Source organism: Gopherus evgoodei, chromosome 11 (assembly GCF_007399415.2).
Source record: "Gopherus evgoodei ecotype Sinaloan lineage chromosome 11, rGopEvg1_v1.p, whole genome shotgun sequence".
Taxonomy (NCBI): Eukaryota; Metazoa; Chordata; order Testudines; family Testudinidae; genus Gopherus; species Gopherus evgoodei.
In genome coordinates, this window is record NC_044332.1 from 22093029 (window position 1) to 22116940 (window position 23912).

Here is a 23912-nt window from a genome sequence, read left to right on the forward strand (position 1 = left end):
GCCAGGCCCCCAAAAATCCTCAATAGAGGACAATCAGCATCAAAACCACAGAGGAGGTAAATTCTTCTACAACAGTTGAGATAAGTTGGTTAAAGTGTTATTTATGATACCTTAAAATTTGACCAAGAGTCCAAAAAGTCTAAGTATTTTACCACTTCATAGCAAATCCTTTCCCTACCACCTCGCCGAAAAGAGAGACATAAAAAAAAACAACAATAAGATAGGTTAGTGGATTCACCTAGTAAAAAACCTACATGTTGCTTGGAAAGGAACAAAGGAAGGTTGAAATCTGAATCCTTGATAACTGAAGGGTTCATGTAAACCTTAAGACTTTTTTTTGTTAGAGGCTGTGCTGAATACAGGGGCAGCTCCAGGAATTTTGCCGCCCCAAGCACGGCAGGCAGGCTGCCTTCCACGGCTTGCCTGCGGACGGTCTGCTGGTCCTGTGGCTTCGGAGGACCAGCGGACTGTCCGCAGGCACACCTGTGGGAGGTCCACCAAAGCCGCGGGACCAGTGGACCCTCCGCAGGAAAGCCGCGGAGTGCAGCCTGCCTGCCACCCTTGCGACGCTTGAGAGCACCCCCGCGGCTTGCTGCCCCAAGCACGCGCTTGGTGTCCTGGGGCCTGGAGCCGCCCCTGGCTGAATATCATTGTCTAGATCTAAGAAAAGTCTGTTACACTCTAATATTAGCATTATTTGGAGTTTTAATTCTTCTAAGCACTCTTCAAACCAATTAATGCTCAGAGCTCCCCTTGGAATTGGTAACACCGTTAAGTATCATTAACATTATTTTACAGATGGGTAAATGGCATCACAGAGATGTTGTGACACGTTCAAGTCCACATATTAAGCTAACGGCAGAGGGGATAAGAACCCAGGAGATACTGGCTTCCAATTCCATGTTCTTTTTATTTTTGAATTCTTACCAGGTTAAAAAGTCATCATAACTCTCCTTAAGGTACACATGCGGAACAATAGTCAGAATTCTTAATGATTTGCATAATCTCACTGACCTGGTACATTTATGAATGTTGAGGTATTTGGTTTGGTTTGGAAGTCTTCTAGGGTGCTTATGCATGTCTCTGGTATATCGCAATACCTACCCTGGGATACTGACAGGAAGACAAGCAATGATAATCCCAACTATACCTACAAAATGATGAAGTCTAAATTAGCTGTTATCACTCAAGACACAAATCTTGGAGCCACTGTGGCTAGTTCTCTGAAAAATATGTGCAGTGGGAGTCAAAAAAGCTAACAGAATGTTAGGCACCATTAGGAAATGGACAGATAATAAGACAGTAAATATTATGATGCCACTATAAATCCATGGTACACACACACATTGAATACTGTGCAGTTCTGGTCACCCCATTGCAAAAAAAGATATATGTATTAGAACTGGAAAAGATAGGGAGAAGGGAAACAAAAATGATTAAGCGTATGGAACAGCTTTCATATGAGGAAAGACTGAAAAGCGATAATTAAGGTGGGATAAAATAGAGGTCTATAAAACAGTGAGCAGTGTGGAAAACGTGCTCAAACCAGTGTTATTTACCCCTTCACCTACCACAAGAACCAGGGCTCACTTGATAAAAATAGTAGGCAGCAGGTTTAAAACAAACAAAAGGAAGTGCTTCACATAACTTAGTCAACCTGTGGAACTCTTTGCCAGCTGATATTGTGAAGGCCAAATGTATAAGCGGGTTTAAAAATGAATTGGATAAGTTAATGGATGATAGGTCTATTGGTGGCTGTTAGCCAAGATGGCCAGGGCTGCCAACCCCATGTTCTGCGTATCCCTTAGTCCAGTGGTCCCCAACTTTTTGTCTGGCGGGTGCCAGACGAAGGACCGTGGTGGCGGTTGAGCATCCGCCAAAATGCCGCTGAAATTCTGCAGGATTTCAGCGGCGACGTGCTTCTGGATGATGTCACTTGTCATCAACAAGTGGCATCATCCAGAGGCGTCGTCACCAAAATGCCGCCGAATTTCGGCAGCATTTTGGCGGATGCTTGACTGCTGGCCAGGACGCGGGCGCATTTAGATGCCCCCATGGGCAGAGCGTTGGGGAACCCTGCCTTAGCCTCTCACTACCAGAAGCTGGGACTAGATGACTGGGGATGAATAACTATAATTGCCTTGTATCAGAGGGGTGGCCGTGTTAGTCTGGCTCTGTAAAAGCAGCAAAGAATCCTGTAGCACCTTATAGAACAGACGTTTTGGAGCATGAGCTTTCGTGGGTGAATACCCACTTCGTCAGATGCATGTCTTGTTCTGCTCATTCTCTTTGAAGCAGATGGCATTGGCCACTGCCTGAAGACTGGACATTGGGCTAGACAGACGATTGTTCTGGTTCAGTCTGGCCGCTCTTATGGTCTCAAACATGTAACCATGTGTAACTACACGGACCTCCCTGCACAGGAGTCTGCAGATAGCTTGAAACACTAGCGCTGCGAAACGTGACCTGCCCCGCTAACCTCACTCGCCAGGTAGGGCTCAGAGGGGCGCGGTGTCACACCCAAGAACACTGGGGCAGAGCTGCTGCCGGGGATCCGCGGTGCGTGTCCTCCCGTGGGGGATACGGGGCAGCTTGCTGTGCAGGGTGGGGTGAGGCCCCTTCTCACTCCCTGGCCCCACGCACGCCCCGGCTCCGAGGCGCAGCTGCTGGGCTCCCCGGCGGGCGGGGCCGCAGGGTGGCGCTGTGCGGACTGCGGACAGTCCCTGTTGCGGCAGCGGCGGCGGGGCCTGCGCTCGGTTACTATCCCGGGTCCGGGGGCGGCGGAGCAGGTACTGACTCTCTTCCCGCCCGCCGGTTCGCGCCCTCAGCCCCGCAGCGCGGGCGGGGCCTGGCTTCTCCCGCGGGGGCCTGAGGGGAAGGGCCTTGCTCCTGCGCCTCACCGGTCCGGCGCGCACGTTAGGTGAAATACGGCGCTCGCCGCGGCGGTTCGCCTCCTCTGGCTGACCCGGGTTGGCGTCGTCCCGCGGGAGCCCTGCAGCGCCGCCGCCGCCGCGCCCCGGTGGAGGGGCCGGGTCAGGCTGGCTGGTCTGGGCCGAGCGCGGCCATCGCTCGCTCGGACCCTGCGCTGGCGGCAGCCCGGCTGCGGGAAGCGAGGGGCGATGCCGGGCTTCGTCCGGCTGCCCTGTGGGGGCGGAACGCGGGAGCCTGAGGGTTGGCACCGGTCCTGGGCGGCCCCACAGCCCCTGGGGGTGCTTGTGCGTAAACCCAGCCGCGTTAGCGGGGTGAAGGCAGATGGAGACTCGCACCGCGGCGGGTGTTGGACTCGCTGATCTTGGTGTGATGCTGGGTTGTTGTGGGCCTGTCACACATGAAATTACACCGCGACCCTGTGTGTAGCCCAGCGGCACAGACGTCCCAGGGAAAAAAGCACTTGTGACCCTCCGCAACTCTGTTCATGAATAAAATATCATTGCAAAGACTGGACGTGCAGAGGGTTTTAAAAAAAATTCCACTGTTGGAGGCAGCTGCTTCGCCAGATTAGCAATATGGGAATCCCGTGGAACAGTTGCCAATCTGCTTTGGTCATGGCTGCTATAATAAAAAGGATTCTAATATGTCTTTTATGTCTAATATGTCTTTTATCTCCTCTAGTGATAGTGCAAGGCGTAATCAGTCCATACTTGTGGCTGAGTAGAAGATCCTCAGAAGGATTGAGTCAGAAGTATTAATATACAAAATGTATACTTTTAAAAACAAGTATTGAAGTTTCTCTTCTGATGCTTGTGCCAGGCCTGGTCTACACTGGGGGAGGGGAGGGGGTGTCGATGTAAAATACGCAACTTCAGCTACGGGAATACCATAGCTGAAGTCGAAGTATCTTATTCTGACTTACCTCCCGTCCTCACTGTGCTGGATCGACGTCCACGGCTCCCTGTGTTGACTCCACTACCGCTGCTCGCTCTGGTGGAGTTCTGTAGTCAATGGGAGTGCGTCCGGGGATCGATATGTCGCATCTAGATGAGATGCGATATGTCGATCCCCAAAAAATCAGTCGGTACCCACGTTACGGCAGGTAGTCTAGACATACCTTTAGTCACACTGGGCCTTCATCTGCAGTCAACTCAGTGCCAGTAGACAGGGAGCCGCACTGAAGTCTCACACTATCAGTCTGATAGGTGAAACTATGTTTTGACAACACCATCCTGTATTCAGCAACACAAATTAAAAAACAGGTTTTTGAAGAGGCGAAAGGCACCATATCTCATTACTAGTCCTTTGAACTATGAAGTTTGTCACCAATGCCCATTTTTAAATGTTTCCAAAAATACCTAAGATTTATATTCCATTGTCTTCCACTACTACTTTCACATTATAGAGTGGCCAGGCAAAATTCTATGTACGCATTTGCCTAGGGAGAGTAGTTGTGTGTGTGTGTTTGGTATTTTTTGTTTTTTTTTCTGAGTTAGATATATAATTTTTTTTTAACTTTGGCATAAAAGCAGATGATTTGCTTTTGAGCACTAGTAAATTTTCAGGATAATTTTCAAGACAAATGTACAGTATTTTTTGGCTTTATTTCATTGTGTTACATTAAGATGCCCAAGTTGAACAGCAATATTTACTTAAATGTGTTGTATGAAATATGCTTTCCTTGTATTAGAATTAACTACTTTTATTTCTGCAAATTTATTACAGGTTTTAGTAGAACATAACTATATTAATATTGAAATTTGCAAATGCAATGGAAGACGGCAAAACTGCAGAGGTGCTAGATATTCTTCGACTTAACATGAGAGGTTGTGTGTACACAGCCAGACGCAAGTCTTTATGCCGCTTTAAGGATTCAATGCTAGCATCTATGTTCAGTGGACGTTTTCCTCTAAAAATAGATGAGTCTGGTAAATAAATCTAATTTTTAAATATCTAATATCTACTCAGGTGGCTTTAGAATACTTTTCTGTGTTATGCAGTATTCAAGTTACAGAGGTACCATATTAGTTACTGTAGCTAATAGGCAGAAACTGACATCATATATTCTTCCAATTTTGAGAGGCACCTATGAAAGCTTTGGTTACAAATAGAAACATAAATAAAAGTATTACATAGAAAGGGACAAGAATACTTCTCAAGTAATCTGAGTCAAGTCTCAAGAATCAGAGACACTGTAAGAGGATGAAATAGTGATAAATTATAAAGCTGCTATTTGGATACAATCCTGTGGCCTGAATTGCAGAGGTGGTAAACACCTCCAGATTCCATTAATTTAGAGGGATTTTGTTGGTGCTAGGTACTTCTGGAAAAAAAACAAGCCACTAGCCTTCAGTTAGGGACACCACAAAATTAGAAAACACTTTTTTTCTTTAAAAATTGCATTTAGTTTTTAGGGATAAAATCTTTTATGATTAATTGATGTTTGCTAGCCTCCTCTTGTTTTTCAAAATAAAAATACAGTGTAGTCATTCAGGCTTAGGGCTTGTCTTCACTTACATTTTATAGCGCTCTAACTTGCTGGCTCAGGGGAGTGAAAAATCACCCCCCCTGAGTGCAGCAAGTCTGAGGGCTTTAAAGTGATAGTGTAGACAGGCCCCAAGTGCTAGGAGCTAGTTCCCTCGTGGAGGTGGATTACCAGGAGCGCACTTCAAAGCTTTGGAGTTTCCAGTGTAGACATACCCTTAGGTTGGAGTCCAGGCTCTGGGACTTTTTCACTTCATTGCAGGGTCTCAGAGCTCAGGCTCCACCCTGAGCCCCATATCTACACTACAATTTTATAGCTCTGCAGTTCAAGCCCCACAAGCCAATCAACTGACCTGGACCCGCCTCAAGTGTTTTGTTGCAGTGCAGACATATCTCTAGACTTTAAAGGAAACTGAAGTTGAGAATTAAAGAGTTCACAATAACATTATATTCAAAAATTGGCGTAAATTAAGTGTTTCACTAATTTTAAAAATGCAGTGGAAAACTTTAAATTTAAATGATAATGAATGATTTTATGATATGGTTAATGAGCCTTCATACCATAAAAATTGTTTGAAGGGATTGATTTTAAGGGTGCAAAATAACCAGAATGCGTCATTGCCAGTAAAGAAGACTGCATTTTTTAACTAGCAATGAAGTTAGATATGAAAAGCTGATTTAAACTATTTTCAGTGGAATCAAATTCTGCATTAAGTCATCGCTGTGCAGCCATACTGCAAAGAGTGAGGTTGTACTGCTGTGATTGGAGGCAGAATTAGACTCATTACTGTTCACTTTTATGAAGGGACACAGTCAACTTAAAAATCACTTCTGTTTGAAATGTTTTACCTATTTTTACATGTAAGATTACTGTAACCGAAAGACAGAGAAAAACAGCATTTTGTATATAATCAGTTTAATTGTTGGCCCTGTTCAGTCAATTTCTTCTTTTGCTTCTGTGGATCTTAGAAAAAACAAACACGAATATTGTAAAAGCCGAAAAGGGAAACTTAGGGACAAGTGCAGTACTGCAGATGAAATGACTGAACTCTTTTTGAAGCAGACTGGATTTCAACTTGACATTGACTCCCTAAGAGCAAGCTCAGATGCATCTAGAGTTAGTTTGATTTTATCATTTAAATAGAATACGTGTTTTGTAAGATTATATTTGGTACAATCAGTTTAGGACCTTATCTTTTAAAGTGATCTTCACAGACTGACTCCAGATTTCTCATTAGAACTCCAGCTAGCATAGGACTCCACCCTAGGATTGTAGGATTGGGAATTTAGTTTGTTCATCTGCAAATTAAGAAATACAGTAGAGAAGCAAAGAAGCAATTTTAAATTAAGTGATGACATATTGCTGGGAAAAAGCTACCACTCCCAAGCAAGATACCTTTTTAAATAACTATTAAGGAAGTCTTATATATACACCACTTGATAAATTATTAATTGAAGGATCTACTTGATAATTTGGTAGAATATGACAAAAATTCTGCCTTAAGTTACAAATGGTATTTTAAAATATTTTATTTTATTTTCAGGGGCTTGTCTTATTGATCGAGATGGAAATCTCTTTGAGTACCTTTTAGATTATCTTCATGGAGAAGTTCGGATTCCTAAAGATGAACAAACACGAATTGCATTGCAGGAAGAGGCAGATTACTTTGGCATCCCTTATCCTTACAGTCTGTCTGACCACTTAGCCAATGAAATTGAGACACATTCTTTAAGGTCAAATATAGAACTTAAAAAGGTCTTGGCATTTTCTTATGTTTCTAAAAGTATTCCATAATTCATATTGTTCAGTTGGTACCAAGTAATATTTGAATAACCTGTATATGTCATCAATCAACTCAGTGTTTTAGGGGAAGAAATCACTTGCTACTTATTAGAATTGCTAATAGAGTCATGGTAATTAAGGATACACCAGCATTTCTCTTCATTCTGCACCCTCTATTTTCATGGGTTTGTATTTTTGTAAATTAATTGTCAACATTTTCTGTAAAGCAGTACTCTACATTTGACCTTCAGTTTCAAAGGCAGGTCTTCTGTGAAAAGTGACTTTGTAAAACTGGCATTGTGAAGTTCCATGTTTGTGTTTCAGTGACTTCATATTTAATTTGAGAACTTTACAAGGTGTTTCTTTTGTCAGTCTTGAAAACTTTTCCCGAGATCTGAAAGACAAACTATGTATTTTAATTTTCTTCTGTCATCCCACATAACCATTGCAGTGCCACTCTGCTAAACTCTAATTAGATAATGCAGTTCAGGGATGCATAAACAGGGACATATCAGGAGTAAAGAGGTTATTTTACCTTTGTATTTGGCACTGATATGTGCTGCTGGAACACTGTCCAGTTCTGTTGCCCACAGTTCAAGAAGTATGTTGATAGGAGAGGATTCAGAGAAAAGCCACAAGAATAATCAAAGGATTAGAAACATGTCTAATAATGATAGACTCGAGCTCAATCTGTGTAGTTTAACAAAGAGATGGTTATGGGGTGACTTGATTACAATCTATAAGTATCTACATGGGTAACAAATATTTAATATGGGCTCTTCAATCTAGCAGAGGAAGATATAACATGATCCACTGGCTAAAAGGTGAACCTAGACAAATTCAGCCTGGAAAGAAGACATGTTTTTAACGGTGAGAGCAATTAGTAGACATTGGAACAGTTTACCAAGGGTCATGGTGGATTCTCCATCACGGACATTTTCAAAATCAGGATTGGATGTTCTAGGAATTATTTTGGGGAAGTTCTATGGCCTGTGTTATACATATAGTCTGGCCTTAGAATCTATGAATCTATGGCAACTGAGGGCAGCTAGAATTTAGTTTATTCTGTTGAGGCACAGAAGGAACACAAGCAGCACTCACTGTTTTAGGGCTTGTCTAGAGGATATTTTTTACTATGCTTGATTGCTAATTAGCTCAAGTTACCTATCACATTTAAATGTGAGAATCTAGACACCACGAACAGAAGCTCCTGATCTACTTTCTCTAGACCATTATTTTATATACTTTTATCATGTCTCCTCTTATTTAGCGCCTATCTAAAATAAACAGTTACAGTCTTTTCAGTTTTGCTTCCAGTCCCCTAATCATTCTTGTTGCTGTTCTCTGAATTTCCTCCAATTTCCAATATTCTTTGAGGTAGGAAGACTAGTATTGCACACACTCTTCTAGATGTGGCTGCACCATTGATTTACTTAGTAGAGTTCATTATTAAAGCCAAATAAACTTAAATGTGACAAAATGTAGTCATTTAAAAAAAAATCTTAGTATAACAACATGAAGTCCTACATTATATTTTCCCCTTCCAGGCTTTGATAGACTTCTGTGATTCTTATGGTTTAGCCTGCACCAAGCCTACTGTTTGGGTTCTGCACTATCTCAACACATCTGGAGCAAGCTGTGAGAGTAGGATTATAGGTGTGTTTGCCACAAAAGCTGATGGGACTGACGTACTTGACAAGGAACTGGGAGGAAGAATAAATAATAAAAATATGTACAAAAGGTAAGATGATTGTTGAACATCAGAGAGCATACTGAAATGAGATTGTCAGTTCCTCAGCGTGGGATCCTATCTTCTTTTCTGTTTGGAAAGCATCTAGTTAATACATTGTTGTTACTACTGGAAATTAGTAAAGATCTAAAATTAAGCAGGGAGTACAATAATTAGAGAGAGCCCACAAAAGGTAGCCAGTTTACAGTTACTGTAAATCCTCATTTTGTTTTAAAGACTGTTTTAAAAACATCTTTCCCTTTTAAAATTACATTTTCATTTAGGCAAATATTTGCATTAAATAGTGGTGAAAAATTGTTATATATTAATCTTTACTCAGCTCAAAAAACAAATGCAATGTTTGTTAGTTATTAATGGAGTCACATTTTAAAATCTTATCTGACAAGACAGGAGGAAGAGATAGACAACAGGGGAATGAAGAAATGAAGGCAAAAGGAAACTATCCAGTTTATGCCCAGACTTATCAAAGGACTTAGAATCCATTGTGGAATCTCCATCACTGGAGGTTTTTAAGAGCAGGTTAGACAATCACCTATCAAGGTTGCACTAAGGCAGAACTAAGTCTTAGACCAAGGGACCATAGTAGAAGACCTCTTGAAGTTCCTTCCAGTCCTACGATTCTATAATGTTCTTCAATACCACAACCGTAGTGCATTTTAATAATAATAATAATAATAATAGTTACTAGTACATCTACATATTTTTGGGTGGCTGGAAGCACTCTGCTTTTAACCTTGTACCTCATGGTACACCCAACGGGCGTGTGTTTTGTAACACTACACATTTTGATTTTTTGCTTAAAATAAAGGTTTTAGGTTTGTCAGATATAAGTAAAGCATAGATTTAAAAGGTAGAAAAGGTTGAAGGTAAAATTTCATACAGATAATTCTTGTAAAATACAGGTTTTCCTGATTTTTTGTTGGAATAAGTTTAACTTTTCCAAAATACTTGAGCATGTATGGAATTAACTGTCTGTTCACCACCAGGTTGTCACTCTAAATAGTAATTACTCACATCATTGAGAGTTGCAGGATCAGGCCTAAGTCATGAATTCTGTAACTTTTCTTTTGTGAAACAGCCACAGGATGAGACAAAGGCTAAAAAAAACAACAACAAAGTAGTAAATGTGGGAACAAAACCTGATCATATTGTAAAAAAAATACTGGAAAAAAAAGGTTAAGGACAGTAGTCCTAACAGTCAATCAATTCCCTTCAGAAAACAATGGAGTCAGAAGTGATTAGGGATGTCTATACAATAAATACCAATTGCTGACCATTCATGTCAGCAGCTGGTGCAGTTAAGCTGGAGTTGGACACTTTTCAGGTACAAGTATAAGCAGGGACAAATTTTGTTCAGCTCAGGTTTCTGAAACTGATAAACCATTTGTCCACGTCAACCATTGCACAAGAACCATGTTCAGCATCAGTTCAGCAGCATTCATGGCTGATACCCAGTGCTGAAAATGGGCATTTTTTGCAGAAGACAGGTGGATCAGAGGGGTACTGATTTATAGAAATGAAAAGAATGTTAAAGTATAACATTTTCATGTCTGCTTTGCAAAAAGCCTGCTAAAAAATCCTTGATTCTTTGTGGGTAAAGGAAGGGAGTGAAAAATTGTTTTGAGGGTTTCGTGCAACATATGTTATCTAAAAAGTATTAACTAGATTAATACATAATTTTTACTTCTAAAATATTTCTAGAGAGGCTGGAAGTAATGTCCAATACATCTGGAGTTATTATTCAGTGAGCGAACTGAAAAAGATGATGGATGCTTTTGATGTCTGGGAAGGAAAAGGTACAGTATTAATTCTTTTCCTCCATTTTAGTAGTTATACCTCTGTAGGAAAGTATAAGAAATCCTAAGTGCTTTGTTCTTCACCAAATGACAAAAAAAAATTACATTTCTGAATGTTTTCAATAACTCAGTAATGGCATGAGGTAAGAGAGCAACCTTAGTCATTTGTTGAACAACATGTTTTCAGGTGTTCCTTAAACTGGGAATGTTGAATGGAGATGAATTTCAAGGCGTATCGAGCTTCACATCGTATGAGCTACTATCTCAAAGGTGCGATAGGCTGGCCAACATAAGAGTGGAATGCCTAAAAGACACATAGTATTGATGCACAGATACCTGTCAGTCATAATTCTAAAGCAGAGGTCTTGAATATAATAATAATTCTTAGCTTTTACATATAAACACATGCATTGAGAATGTTCCCTCAGATGTTGTTAAGTGTCTTGTCTTAGGAACTTCAGGTTTCAGCTATTGGAGAATGCCCCAGCTGATAGAATGTTGGACTCTTGAAGAACGCCCTTTGAGAGGAAGTCTCCATCATATGTCTCCAGTTCGTAAAAGGTATATTCACTGATTCAGATTTGGATTACTCAAGATGCACTGTAGAATGCACTACTGGTTTTGTAAGAGAAAACAACTTAGGACTTGTCTTCAGTATGGGGAGATCAGTGCTGCTGCAATCGATGCAGCAAGAGTTGATTTAGCGGGTCTAGTGGAAACCTGCTAAATCAATGGGAGAGTGCTCTCTGATTGACCACAGTACTCCAGCTCTCGGAGAAGAGTAAGGTAAGTTGACCGGAGAGCGGCTCCCGTTGAGGCAGCGCAGTGAAGACACTGGGGTAAATCAACCTAATTTGCGTCATTGGAGTAGTGTATTCATGTAGCTGGAATTGCGTAACTTATGTCGACTTACTCCGGTAGGGAAGACAAGCCCTCAGTCTCTTTATTAAAAATTTTAGACTCCATTTAAGCTTTTGAAATAATTATGAACTTCAAGTTTCTATCTTTCATTCTTCACTGTCTCTTCATTACACCTTCATTTCTATAAAATCTGGTTTTTATCACGGGGAAGAGAACGGGAAGAGAACTGCAAATCTGACCTCAGTAGAAGAAATGTAACTTAATTTTGGCCTGTGCGAAAGTCTTCCTTATTCTACAGTCCTTCTACCCCACAAACACACACTTTAAAATGGGCAGAGAAGGTTCTGAAGTTTAGAGAGAAGTTGTGTTTTGGTTACTGATCCAGTTATCTATTGTTAATTGGATTGGCAGCCAAATGAAACGTCTGTCTGAAAACTGCCCTAAAGTTTTAACTATTCACTTGTTTACTTCTTGCCTTCCATCGCCTCCTTAATTATACCAGTATGATTTGTTTGTGTATTTGTATCTAGAGTTTTTATGAACTTCTTACCTCTCCACTCCTTCCACAAGTTTTTCCTCTTCTTTTTTTGTTCTTTCTTGTGCTGGTGTTCTTCTCTACTCAATTTTTTGGTGATACCCTTTCATTCTTACCCTGTTCTGCAGGATCCTACATAAAAGTGATCCCTGCATTACTCCTAGTCCATTTTTGGTGTGATGGTTCTTGGGGTACTCAGGGCTGTGAGCTACCTTGTTATCCCATGCATCTAGGGAGAGGCAGTCTTTCTTGTAGTCGTTGGGTGTCAGCTCCCTGGTACCCCCAGCCTTTCAGCTACTCAAGGTCTCTTCTCTGGATTATGTCAGTGCTAACTTCACCTGGCAAGTTAATAGTAGGCGCACCCCTATTCCTAAACCTTACATCATCCCTCCCTGTGATATCCAGTCCCTAGCACTGGCTGCTTACAGAAATTCCAAAACTTCTGCTCCCTAAGGACCAGTGTACCCCAGTTTTTCCAGTTTACTTTAGACCACCAAACCTATAAACCACACAGCACTTGTGAGTACTTTTAACAAAACAAAATAAGGTTTATTGAATAAAGGTTTAACTAGCAATGAGAGAGAAGTAGAAACAAGTGGTTACAACATTAACAAAACATAAAACGCAAATGTGGGTCTACACTTATCAGTGATTACCTTTCCTATGTAATAAAGTAGATTTTCTCCCCAAGGTTTGGTCTTTTGCAGAGCTGGCTGATTTCAGACAAACCAGGATGCAAATATTCATAAAAACACGCCCTCTCCACCACCATCGCCAGAGGTTTTCCTCAGTGAATGGAGATCCTTCCCCTCACCCTGTTTTATTCAAAACAAACTTTTATTTTCTATTCATAGGGTAAATCCCATCTTGTTGTAAAGTTTATTTTTTTCCCTTCAAATGGTTTCGGCTGTTTTTCATTGCCTCTGCTGGTTTCCCATTCAGAGTCTTAGTATTGCACAAGGCTAAACAATTGAACTTTGCATTGCATTACTGGCCAGATAGGGTGGGATAACTCCCTCTAGCCCAAATTGGCTGTTGCTGAGACATCCCGATGACTAATTTTTACTTTTTTCCAAGTCCATAAAGCATACTTTCAATATAGATACATTGTTCCTTAAAATATTACCCATATGTACATCACACAGTGATTATGAAGCTTGAAAAGTTAGATACTTTCTGTAGATACCTTACATGTTGGTCTTCATGGATAAATATCAGGCAAGATATTTGTTTGGCATAATGAGTTTGTCAGGTCTGAGGTGAGAGTTGTTCATATAAAACAGGGTATCCTTTCCAAGCAGTCTCTGTTTCACAGTTATCTGTTTTCCCATTAGATTGCCAAGCAGCCTCCATTCCCTTCTGTACACTTCCAAATTCTATTACCTTGTATTTGTATCTTCACTGTCTTCTCCACTTACCTCCATCCCTCTCTCATGACGTAGAAGTAAAGAAGTTTGAAACTCAGTACAATGGTATAACTGAAGTCCATTTCAGTGTGCTTTGATGCATCTTCATAGGTGCAGTCAATACGCAGAAGCACAAATGTGTGATTCCTGCTCAGTGGGATTTTCAGACAGCCAATTGAAACCCTTGATCTAGCCCATTATTCTGATTAAGCACTGTATAATTTCTTTTAGTTTACATTAGATAATCCTAGTTATTCCTATGGGAATATTTCCTCTTAATTACTGCTGATAAGCAGTGGGTTGAAGATTAGGTTATTAGTTTTCATTTCATCCCCCCTTCCTCCTTTTGTTCTGGTATGTATTATATGGACATTGAGGATGCATTCCCTTCTCATGTGTCTCTCTTAAAAAACGTCCTTTGCCTCATTATCTTACACTGGTTTTGCAAATCAGTCCAAATAGTATTGCCTTTATCCTTCATATTGACTTCTCAGTTTTACAAAATTAGTGAATAATGATCTCTGATACTGTTAATTCTTCCAATGTGAATCCATGGGGCACTCACCAATCCCTTTTATTCCAAAGTGTTAAGTACTCACAAGAACATCCGTTGTTTTGTCATATATCTAAATCTGTTCTTTCATAACTCAGGTAGTTCACAAACTTCACATTCTAATTATAGTATTGACTTTCTAGTTGAATGTCTTGGTGATCACTACAGAAATCTTTCCTGAAATTCAGGTCAATTATATCTACAGCTTTTCTTTGTCAACTCCCCAAAGTTCTCCCCATGGCAAATACTTATAGTTTGTTTCATACTCAGTGTTCTAGGTTCTGTTACTCATTGATAACAGGAGAATTTCCTTGTCTTTTTCACTGTGGCAGTCAGCATTACAGATTAATAGTTTGCTGGCTTTTGCCTTAATATTTTTAAAGTATTGACAAAATTATGTAGGCTTTATTGCAAACTCTATGCTTTCCTTTTTAACCCTCCCCCACCCCGAGAGGTTTATATATACATTTGCTAATTCTCTCTTTGACCTACTTTTGGCTTGGATCAAATATAGCCCTTGTTTTGTCAACCCTTAAATGTTCTAATTTCTTGATCTGCTGTTTCAGTGTGACCTGGATTTCTACCAGTTTTATTTTTATTATATCCCTGATGAATTTAAATCTTCCTGGCATCTGTTCATTTCCCATTGCCACACAGACTGAGAGAAAGTGTTTGTTGAACATTGTAGAAATGCTCGCTACTTCTGCAAAAAGCATAAATTTGCCTTTTTTTTTTTTATGAGATCCTATTGTGTCTTCCCTTCACTTACCCTTCATTTGTTCTCTTGAAAGTCTTTAGTGGAATCTTCTTTTCATTTGAGATCTTTGCTTTTCCTATAGCTGTTTTACACTCTTTAATTTGGTCATCTTGTCAGTGCTCCTATGTACCTGAGGTCTTGCATTTTTTAATATATTGGGGTCTTATTACTGGGTATCACAGGAGACCTTTGTCCATACCCTAATTTATCTGAATATTTTCATCTTCCCACACTCTTTTATCCTCCCAGTTCTCTCCATCACTACTCTCTCATGCATTTTCATCTAACGCTTTCTGTATATCATCTCCTTTTAAGATATTCTTATAATACTGTGGGGGTATGGCTGATAGGAAATAATGACTGCTAACAACTTGGAGTAGCATAATTGAGTAACTACAACTGACCTTGGAATAAACAAAAGGTCAGATTTGTGGATGAATGTTGTAGACAAGCCATTTCATAATTATAGCTTAATTATGTGTGATGCATAGAATAACTTAAATACCTAGATTGCTCCTTTACCACACAGTCTTTTGTTTTACAGACGATTAATAGACTTTACTGAAGAGGAGGAAGATGGTCAAAACTTTAAAGCTGGTCCTAAACCAATTCGATTTTCTGGTCCTTCAACAAGTACCCACATCAAAGTCAAGAACTCTGCTTCATTAAAGGTAGCTGCCTGTAACACCTCTTCACATTCTGTGGTAACTCTTAAACGACCCAGCAGTGATAGTTTGGTACAGCGCAAAGTAGTGCCAAAAACTGAACTTGCAACGTGCCCATCATTGCCTACAAGTTCTCAGGCATCTTATGGAACTGAAGGTGCTGAAAATGGGGCAGCATATCAAACTACATTCAACATCTCAATGTCTAAGAAACCTATGACCACTCGTGTGGTAAAACTGAAGCGGACTCCATTGTGTATTGTGTCACCATCTCAGTCATCTTCCTCACTGAGTAAAACAGATGAACAGGAAGTTCCTGCTGTTGAAATTCCTACTACTTCTATGTCACTAAGAGAGAGAGAATCCAATATATCAACAGTGAATAGTAAGATCAAGAATAATGTGGAGAATGACAAACTGGATGATAATGTTTAACTCTTTAGCAGAGATTTCCTGGAATAATCTGCTAAACGAAGAGTTTCTGACCCCGGTGTCAAGGGACACATCCTGGATTATAATTTATTACTAGAGCTGGTCAGAAATTGTGGAGAAAAATAGTAAAAAGTACATGGGCAAAAGGTTTTGAAATTTATAGTAAGTTATGAGTTTTCTTGCTTTACGTTTAATTTTTTGGGGGATGGGGCAGGATGTGTGGATGTTGAAAAACATTGTTTGCGATACATGGTGACCATCTCTCAGATATTTACTTAAATCAAGTTGCCATGATGTTACTGTCTTTAAAAATAGAATATGCATGCATACAAGCAAACCAAACCTAGCTAATTTCATTATTGATAGAGGTCAGGATTTAAAAAAAATTTGAGACCAAGGTTAGGTTCCTAAATTTGTATTTTCAAATTGGAAAAAAAAGGTTATATTAATTAAGAGGGAGATCCAATCTTAGAGCCCGACTCAGTCTTCTACTCTCCAGGTATGTAAAATACTGGACATTGCAAAGGTATCTGACTTAGCAAGAGTAAGGAGTAGGGTTGCTGGCTTCAAAGTGCTTTTTGGGGAGAATATAGGAAAAGCAGTTTAACAGCAATGAAAGGAGCCATCCTCCTTCCTGCCACAGAGGAGGGACTAGGAAATGTAAGGGGAAAGAGCCTATCATGGAAGCAACAGGGCAGGATCTTTTCATAGAATTGAGACATACATGTATTAGATTGCCAAGGGGGAGTGTTCTCCAATGGGGAATTGAATGGGCGAGCTAGGAATTCCTTTGGAATTGGAAACAGCCTGCCATTGCACCGTTATGGTCCATCCTGTCCTACAATTGCAGTAAGGCTCTTATGCCAAATGCACAGCAGTGATTGCTTTGTTCTCCCCCCGCTCCCTTCATATATGCGGGACTCTGACATATGAGCAGGGACAAGCTCGGCCTCTTTCAAGCCTAGACAACAAAACAGCAGAGTTTGAAAAATGGGTAAACAACAAAAATATGGGTTGAATACTGCTTTCAGTTGCACCAGTGTGCATTTGCAGGAACACCAATGAAATCAATGGGTACTGCAGATCTACACCTGTGTAGCAAAGCAGAATTTGCACCAATGTCTTGAAGAAGTGCCTTGATTCTTCGTGGGTGTTTAGACCAGCATTGCTTAATGAGATTTATATAGTGCATATTTTTGCTGATTTTGTTTGACTAAAAAGAGTTTTAACATTGCCAACCCCAACTGTTCAAAAATCACATGATGGACTTAAACAATGAGACTTTTCAAGCTTTACTCTGAAGCCATGAGGGCTAGAAACTTAGCTTTTATTAATTTTTTTAAAAAGTGAGATTCTCATGTAACAACATGCCTCCTGTAGCGAGGCGCTAAGAACAACACCAAATATCATGGAAGTTGGCAAAACTGCAGTTTTCTGGCCATCAACTTACATTTTGAAGGCCAGCTTGCATCTTTAATGGCCCAAGATAGAAACTTTGATTTTTTTTAAATGAAAGTTTGATTATGTAGAAAAGAACAAACATTATGGAAAAATGCTAACGTTGTGTACTACCTTGTGTCCATAGGCCTAAAGTCTGAAATATTTTTAGAAGAGAGTTTGAATGAAAAACCGATTTTTTCATACATATTCAATTTTGTTTACTCTTTATTTCATTGTTTTATAATGGCGCTGTTTGTAATGTACTTTTTATCTTTCTAAAATAAGTTTCCTAAGACTGAATATTTCCTTCCAGCGTGGTCTTCAGTGTTTGATGATTTTAAAAGTTTTAAACACACACACACACACACACACACACACACACACACACACACACACACACACACACACACACACACACACACACACACACACACACACAACTTTCAGAAAAAATCTTGTGCAATTTTCTGTGCTGGCATCAGTTCACTATTTACTCTAGATAATCTTCCTTGGCAGTAAAGTATTATTATTATTAAATACACATTACTGCCAAATCCATAACATGATACTCAGTAGCCTGAACAGTCCAGCACAAGACTGAAATAAATGGCAGAAACTCCGAGGTTGCTGGAGGAGAAATAAATAAATACATTCATTACAATAGCCTTTAGAGGCACTGGTCAGGTCCCCCATTGTGCTAGACATTGTATGTACTTGTACTAAAGACAGGCCCCGCATCAGAGTTTACAATTTAATTTTTTGACAAGATTCAGCTGGCAGATGAAACAGTTGAGCAGACTGCGGGTGGTGGGGAAATAAAACAGGATTTCTGTTTAAAGGGATTGATTAAATTCCCTGTTGACAGAACTGGGAAGTTGGCTCAAGCCCATCATTAATGGAGTGGGCACAAACATGCTTTCTTTTAGTTGGAGACATAAATATCTATTCTGATCCATTTTTTAAATCTGTAAAGCTAGATATTGCACCGTTTCACATAACCAATGTGTGTATAATTTTGTGCTTGGATAGAATTATGTATTAACTAGCTCCAACCTATAACTATCGAAAGAGATTTTTAGGGAGGAGCAGCAATTGCACTTAGCTCTTGCCTGTGAGCATGCAGGTAACCTGAAACCAAAAGAAACTTGCCAGCTCAGTGAGTAGTTTTCATGGCATGGGACACACTTGGCGTTTTGGAGAGGAGGGAACATTGGGCAGAATCTTGGCAAGTTAAAAGTTTTTGTGCAGATTTTTTACATTCCCATGGTTCCCCCCCTCCCCGTCCAAAAATGCAGCATGGGGCCTAATGTTTTGAAAGTTTGCTACATTAAATTACAATTGTCTATTTCAGTAAAGGATGTCCAGTATGGCATTGTATATCTGCATTCACACTCTTACACAGATACAGGTAACATGAAAGATTTGGGGAAGTTGTATTAAAGATGAGACTTGATTCTTCATTTGGGATTTTACATGGTCTGTCAAATTGTGCTTAATGACCAGGGTACTTTGAAAAATGTACCAAGGTAAATCTATAAAAGAAACTGAATTCAGACGATAACTTCAGTCTAGCAATCCATTGTGCTGAGTACTAGCGTCCAATGGCCATTATCTCATGTATAAAATGTATTGCCTGTTTAGTTTGATGGATTAAACATTGCTGTAATTTTTTTGTCACTACTTCAGCCTTCTGTATAAGCAGAATTTTGTGTTTTCAAACAACCCAATGTTTGGCAGTGCAAGTGTTAAGTATGTAGAGGAGTACCACACCAAGTTAATGCCTAGAAAATCGTTCACATGTGACTGAGCATGGGGCTGTGAGACAGAAGCCTGTTATCACCAACAGTAGGTGTGATTCATACAGCTGTAATTCAATAAACTGCTTCAAAATATGGAAAATTTATTTGTACTTAATTGAAACAAATCAATGTTATTTCATATGATAGGCACATGTTCATTTTGAATGTCTAGGAGGAGAGTACTGATAATGCTAAAAAGTTATTCAGCTAAGAGTCACAGAAATATTACAGAGTTAGTAATTGGTATTGGGTTCAGCTGTTAAAATAGCTTAGGAAGTTCCTCTACAATATGCAGTGCAAATAGTCATTTTTATAAACAAATATGTTACTTGAAGGGAAACTGCCTGTCTTCTGAACCCAGCATTATGATAGTTCAATCTTGTTTTTTTTGTCATCTCTTCTGCTCTGCTAATGACATCAGCTGTGCCTGGCCATTTGTCTGCTTCTCCCACAAATATCTACATGCTTTCTTCCACGCTCTCCCTTATTCATGTAATGCCAATCCTAAACTGATCTGTGAGGCCAATACTCTGTTCCATTTCAAATCCTACCTTAATACCCACTGTTGCTGTAAACCCTACAAGAAAACAGACAATAATGGATAAATCGAGCAGCCAGATGGCATAGTTGATTGTGCTATATATACACTGCTAGGTTTTAGTTCCTTCTCTGCACTAAATCTTCCTCCTGCGAGAGACTGGGATGCAGAGATTGCATATAATAGATATTTAATATCTTGTCTCTTGTCTCTGTAATCACTGTGGTGGTCTCACTTTCCAACATTTTGCCGGTGAAGAGAGGAAACTAGTTTTAAACTATTTCTGTTTAAACACCTACCTGATTAGTGCACCATGGCTGCAGTTCAGTATGGCCGGGAAGCAAGAGAATGATGTTTCCCTGTGAAAGGAAAATTTCATCATTTTTTTCCCCCTTCTCTCTTCAATTTATGAAGGTCAAAGCTCTCACCCCAGAAACTGAGCAGGAAGGATTAGGTGATACGGCTCTGAAAGTCAGAGAGAATGAGGCTTATAGGCTCCAGCCAGCCTTGCTACAAATAATTAAAGGAGTCACAAATGCAGTAATAATCAATCAGTAGGCTGTGAGGCAGTATGGGTGTTCTGCTATAGCAAAGCCCTGCAGTAGCATTCTAAGGTTCCCTTCAGGCAAAAGCTCAGAGGAGGGTAAGATAGTATTAGGGGTGAGAGGGAAATCTCAGGAGATGAAGTTTTAGAGCCCGGCTGCTTTGTGAACTTCCTGGGAAATGCTGTCGTTTGTTTTGCTCTAGTGAATAAATTTGGATGGCTCATGCAAGTTAGCTCCGAGTTACAATTTTACAGCTCTGCCCCCGCTGGTGGCTCACTGACAATTCTGTATGTCAGACATTCTAATTTGCATTAAAGATTTAGCCATTTTCATACAGGCTTCTTCAGCTGTTTTTCAGCTTATTCCAGCTGCTGGTGCAGCATTCACTAATGTTTCAAGCTGTTTCTGTAGTTTTTTTGGATGACGTTCTGGAACACTCTGAAATGTGCGGTATTCTGTTATATCTCTCACCATAATAAAGAGCTGCCACACAAAGTTGGATAGCTGTAGCCTCCAGAGCAGTTTCACTTGCATGTGATGCAGCACAGGGTTTCCTTGGGTCATTATGGTTATTGCTGCAGTGAAATGTAAGCCTGTGCTTGAGCCCATATTCAAGTCCACCCCCGCCGTACCTTGTGCCTACACTGCAGTTGTGCTAACCTGGAGCTCAGGTTCAAGGTCCCAGGACCCTGCAGGCCTGGAAGGTCTGAGCTTGCATTAAACCAGGCCCCACAGTCTGAGCCCTATCACTTTGCAGTATAGACACAGCCCTGGTTGACTTGGGGACTGGGAGTCAGCCTGAAGTATCCCACAATTCCACGGGACAACTTCCTTATTCCTTTCTAGCCCAACCATCTGCAATCCACTCTGGAAAACAGAAGTCACTCCCCCCACCTGCCTTTGCAAACAGCAGCAGCTCAGGTTAGCATTAATCCAGTCTCTTCTGATCACCCATCTGCAAGCATGCTGTCAGTGAGCCTTGTGGGTTTGAAATGGAGAGAAACCATTCAAGCCTTTTGCAAAGTGAACTGCTTCCTGGTGATCTGCAGGGTGAGCAGTAGAGATGCAATGCCTTGTTACTGAGTAAATACTTAAGTAGGAAATGTCCCCATATTTTTATTTTTTCGTTCACTATCTCTGAAGATGAAGAGAAGCTAATTGCTTCTTAGAGCCAGATAAAGCCCAATATCCACCTAGGGAACTTCCATTGATGTCACTCAGAGAAATGAGCAAAGATTGGGCATAAATGATGTCCCTCATTTGAAAAACTAACAAGGACATTCATGCTTTAAGATTTTTTTTGAAGGGGAAATAGCATCATGTAGTGCAACTGAATAAAGCCCTCTAATAACAATTAGGCAGAGGTAACTATGACAAAGTGAAGGGTAGCAAATAAGCTGCCAAGTCAGGCATTTCATTAATGTGGTGACAGAGGGCCAGATTCTCATACCTTTTGCAGAGTAGTAGGTTACATCACAGGCAGTCCCTTTGAAGTCAGTAGAGCTACTTGTGGCTCAAGGTGCTATTCAGCGTGACTCAGGGTATTGGAAAAGTCCACAAAAGAAAGTAAGGGCCGGATCCAGAATCCATTGAAGTTAGTGGAAAGACTCCAGTTGACATCAGTGAGTTTTAGGTCAGGTCCCAAATGTCTAAGATAAATTTCAACAAGCAAGGAATAAAGCCCTAAAAGTCAACAAATAAAAGAGAACTGATCTTGGTGGGACTTTTACTTGAATAAGAACTGCAAGATTGGGCCCAAAGTGCATGTTGAGGGTGGTTGTTGCCACAAAAATGAGTATAAACAAATGAGACGCTTATGTGGTTTGGTACTGCAAAGCAGCAAACATTATAGAGATTTTAGGGAGTAACTTTTAATTTTTTGGAAGAAACAAGGTTTTTGCAATTCAGAATCAAAACATTTAAAATTATCAAGATTTTTTTTTTAAATAGAAAATTCAGATGGATGCGATATCCACCTCCACTTTCTGCTGTATGTTACCATAACAGATTTGTAAGAGTCATAGCTCTCCTGTGGGACAGATGATTCCTATAGCGAAAAACAGTTTGGATTCAACTGCAACTTTTCATACACAAAAAAATAATTCCAATTAGTCATAAAAAAGTGACTGATAAAGGTGGAGAATTGGACTGTGCACCTGGATAATGTGACTATATACATTCCAAACGTAAGAAATGAGCATTTTTCCAGACTCTGGGTAGTTTACCAATGAAAAATACTAATATATTATGTATTAAATACAATTTATACTTGATCTTACAGATCTTTCACTATAGAATAACAGACAGAAATCAAATGCATTATGTTTTTTAATTTGTTTTGTATAGCGCACTATTGTGTGAGTATATAATATAGAGATATATATATATATGGAGAGAAAGAATGCTGTATAGACTTGTACAGAAAAATTCTATAAGATCATCTGTTTTTATTGCAGACCATGATGCACGAACTTCCTGTTATTTTTTCTAACATTAACTGCTCTACAAACAACAGAGTGGACTGGTACAACCACATATCTATAGCAGGCATCTTGCTACTATGCATTTAATCTTCAATTTATTTTATTCAACCTAGATTTGATTTTTCTAAGAAGCGAATACTGCCTGGCAAAAATGCTGCATTGTCATGACAAAAATAACCTTGAGCATATTGAGCAAAGCCTTGAAAGTATGAGGTGAACTACTGCTGATTATTTGGAATTAATAAAAATGCCAACAGGTTTTTAAGCAAAAACTGATTTAAATTGATTCTGTTTTCTGACAGACTAGCTTTTTGTCAGCAATTCAACTAGCACCTTGAGTGAGAAACTGAAATGGAAAAAAATAAATCTGCTTTTTCTCTCTTCTTGGCGAGAATTTAAGCCACCAAAGTCACAGCTGGCACTGAAAGAACAGTGGCATCAGCAGAGGCCTCTATTCTTGCAGGGCATAAATTGCACTGAGATACCCTAGCAACACTGCTGCGGAATGGTCTGGGCTCGGTGCTGTCTGGTGTACGATGCTTTCTTTGGGTTTTTTCTGTATGTGTGAGATTCTCTGTGGTTCTTGTAGCTGTGGACTGGTCTTGATTTTTCATAGCTCCTTTATTTTTAGGTCTGAAACTATTATGCTGTTGTCTTCTGTGTTCATATCTGGAACTGCTCTTTATATTATTTTGATCTGTTTCATTACTGGCACCTTGTGACTTGACAGACCCATTGGGCCGGATGCCGTGATACTGTGAGTTAAATCTTCGTCTCTGGCTAGAAGGCCCATTCTATCAAGAAGGAAAATGAATGATCATTAGGTTACATACTCCCTTAAAAGATTCTGTTAAAAACAAACACAGTGAATATTAATAAGTATATGCAGAATCAAATTCCTTATGCAGCCAGTGTATTTATTTAACCCTGGATGTAACAGAACATATAAGCTTGATCATTGCTAGAGCTCTGTTAAAAACCAGCTACATCTGCAAGACCATCACTACAGAGCTGGCACCTGAGCAGTTTGCAAATGCGCATGCTGGTCAAAAAGTGATGATGTATTAGCTCCACAGAAACACCAGCAGCGAAGGTAAGCAGCAGTAAAAAATATGGGCCCTGACCCTGAGAGGTATTTAGGTACCTTACTCCTA

The 23912-nt window shown here is 40.0% G+C and overlaps 2 protein-coding genes across 10 annotated transcripts in view; one reads left to right on the top strand and one right to left on the bottom strand.

Annotated features, from left to right (window-relative positions):
• Positions 1-2728: 2728 nt before the first annotated feature.
• On the top strand, positions 2729-19073 carry KCTD18 (potassium channel tetramerization domain containing 18). Of its 3 annotated transcripts, none has more exons than XM_030579700.1 (7): positions 2729-2789; positions 4657-4859; positions 6960-7171; positions 8746-8939; positions 10650-10744; positions 11197-11305; positions 15401-19073. In XM_030579700.1, the coding sequence occupies exons 2-7, from the start codon at positions 4703-4705 to the stop codon at positions 15954-15956; spliced, it is 1323 nt and encodes a 440-aa protein (XP_030435560.1). In that variant the 5' UTR covers positions 2729-2789; positions 4657-4702; the 3' UTR covers positions 15957-19073. The 3 variants fall into 3 exon arrangements, with proteins under 3 accessions (XP_030435560.1, XP_030435563.1, XP_030435562.1); XM_030579703.1 differs by having other exon boundaries at positions 11206-11305; XM_030579702.1 differs by lacking the exon at positions 2729-2789 and adding an exon at positions 2810-2920.
• Positions 18764-23912, bottom strand: part of SPATS2L (spermatogenesis associated serine rich 2 like) — a 125294-nt gene continuing 120145 nt past the window's right edge. For 6 of the 7 annotated variants that reach the window (XM_030579699.1, XM_030579698.1, XM_030579695.1 and 3 more), the window contains one exon: positions 22703-23552. In XM_030579699.1, coding sequence (XP_030435559.1) covers positions 23154-23552 — 399 coding nt within the window. In that variant the 3' untranslated portion in view covers positions 22703-23153. Of the gene's footprint in view, positions 23553-23912 lie in introns of all 7 variants that reach the window. The other variant, XM_030579693.1, reaches the window with a different exon arrangement.

Bases quoted from the DNA above. Each gene is read 5' to 3' on its own strand.
- KCTD18 (XM_030579700.1), top strand. From the start codon at position 4,703: ATGGAAGACGGCAAAACTGCAGAGGTGCTAGATATTCTTCGACTTAAC. The intron at 8,940-10,649 runs GTAAGATGATTG...AAATATTTCTAG, and splicing joins AATAAAAATATGTACAAAAG to AGAGGCTGGAAGTAATGTCC. The intron at 10,745-11,196 runs GTACAGTATTAA...GTCTTGTCTTAG, and splicing joins TGATGTCTGGGAAGGAAAAG to GAACTTCAGGTTTCAGCTAT.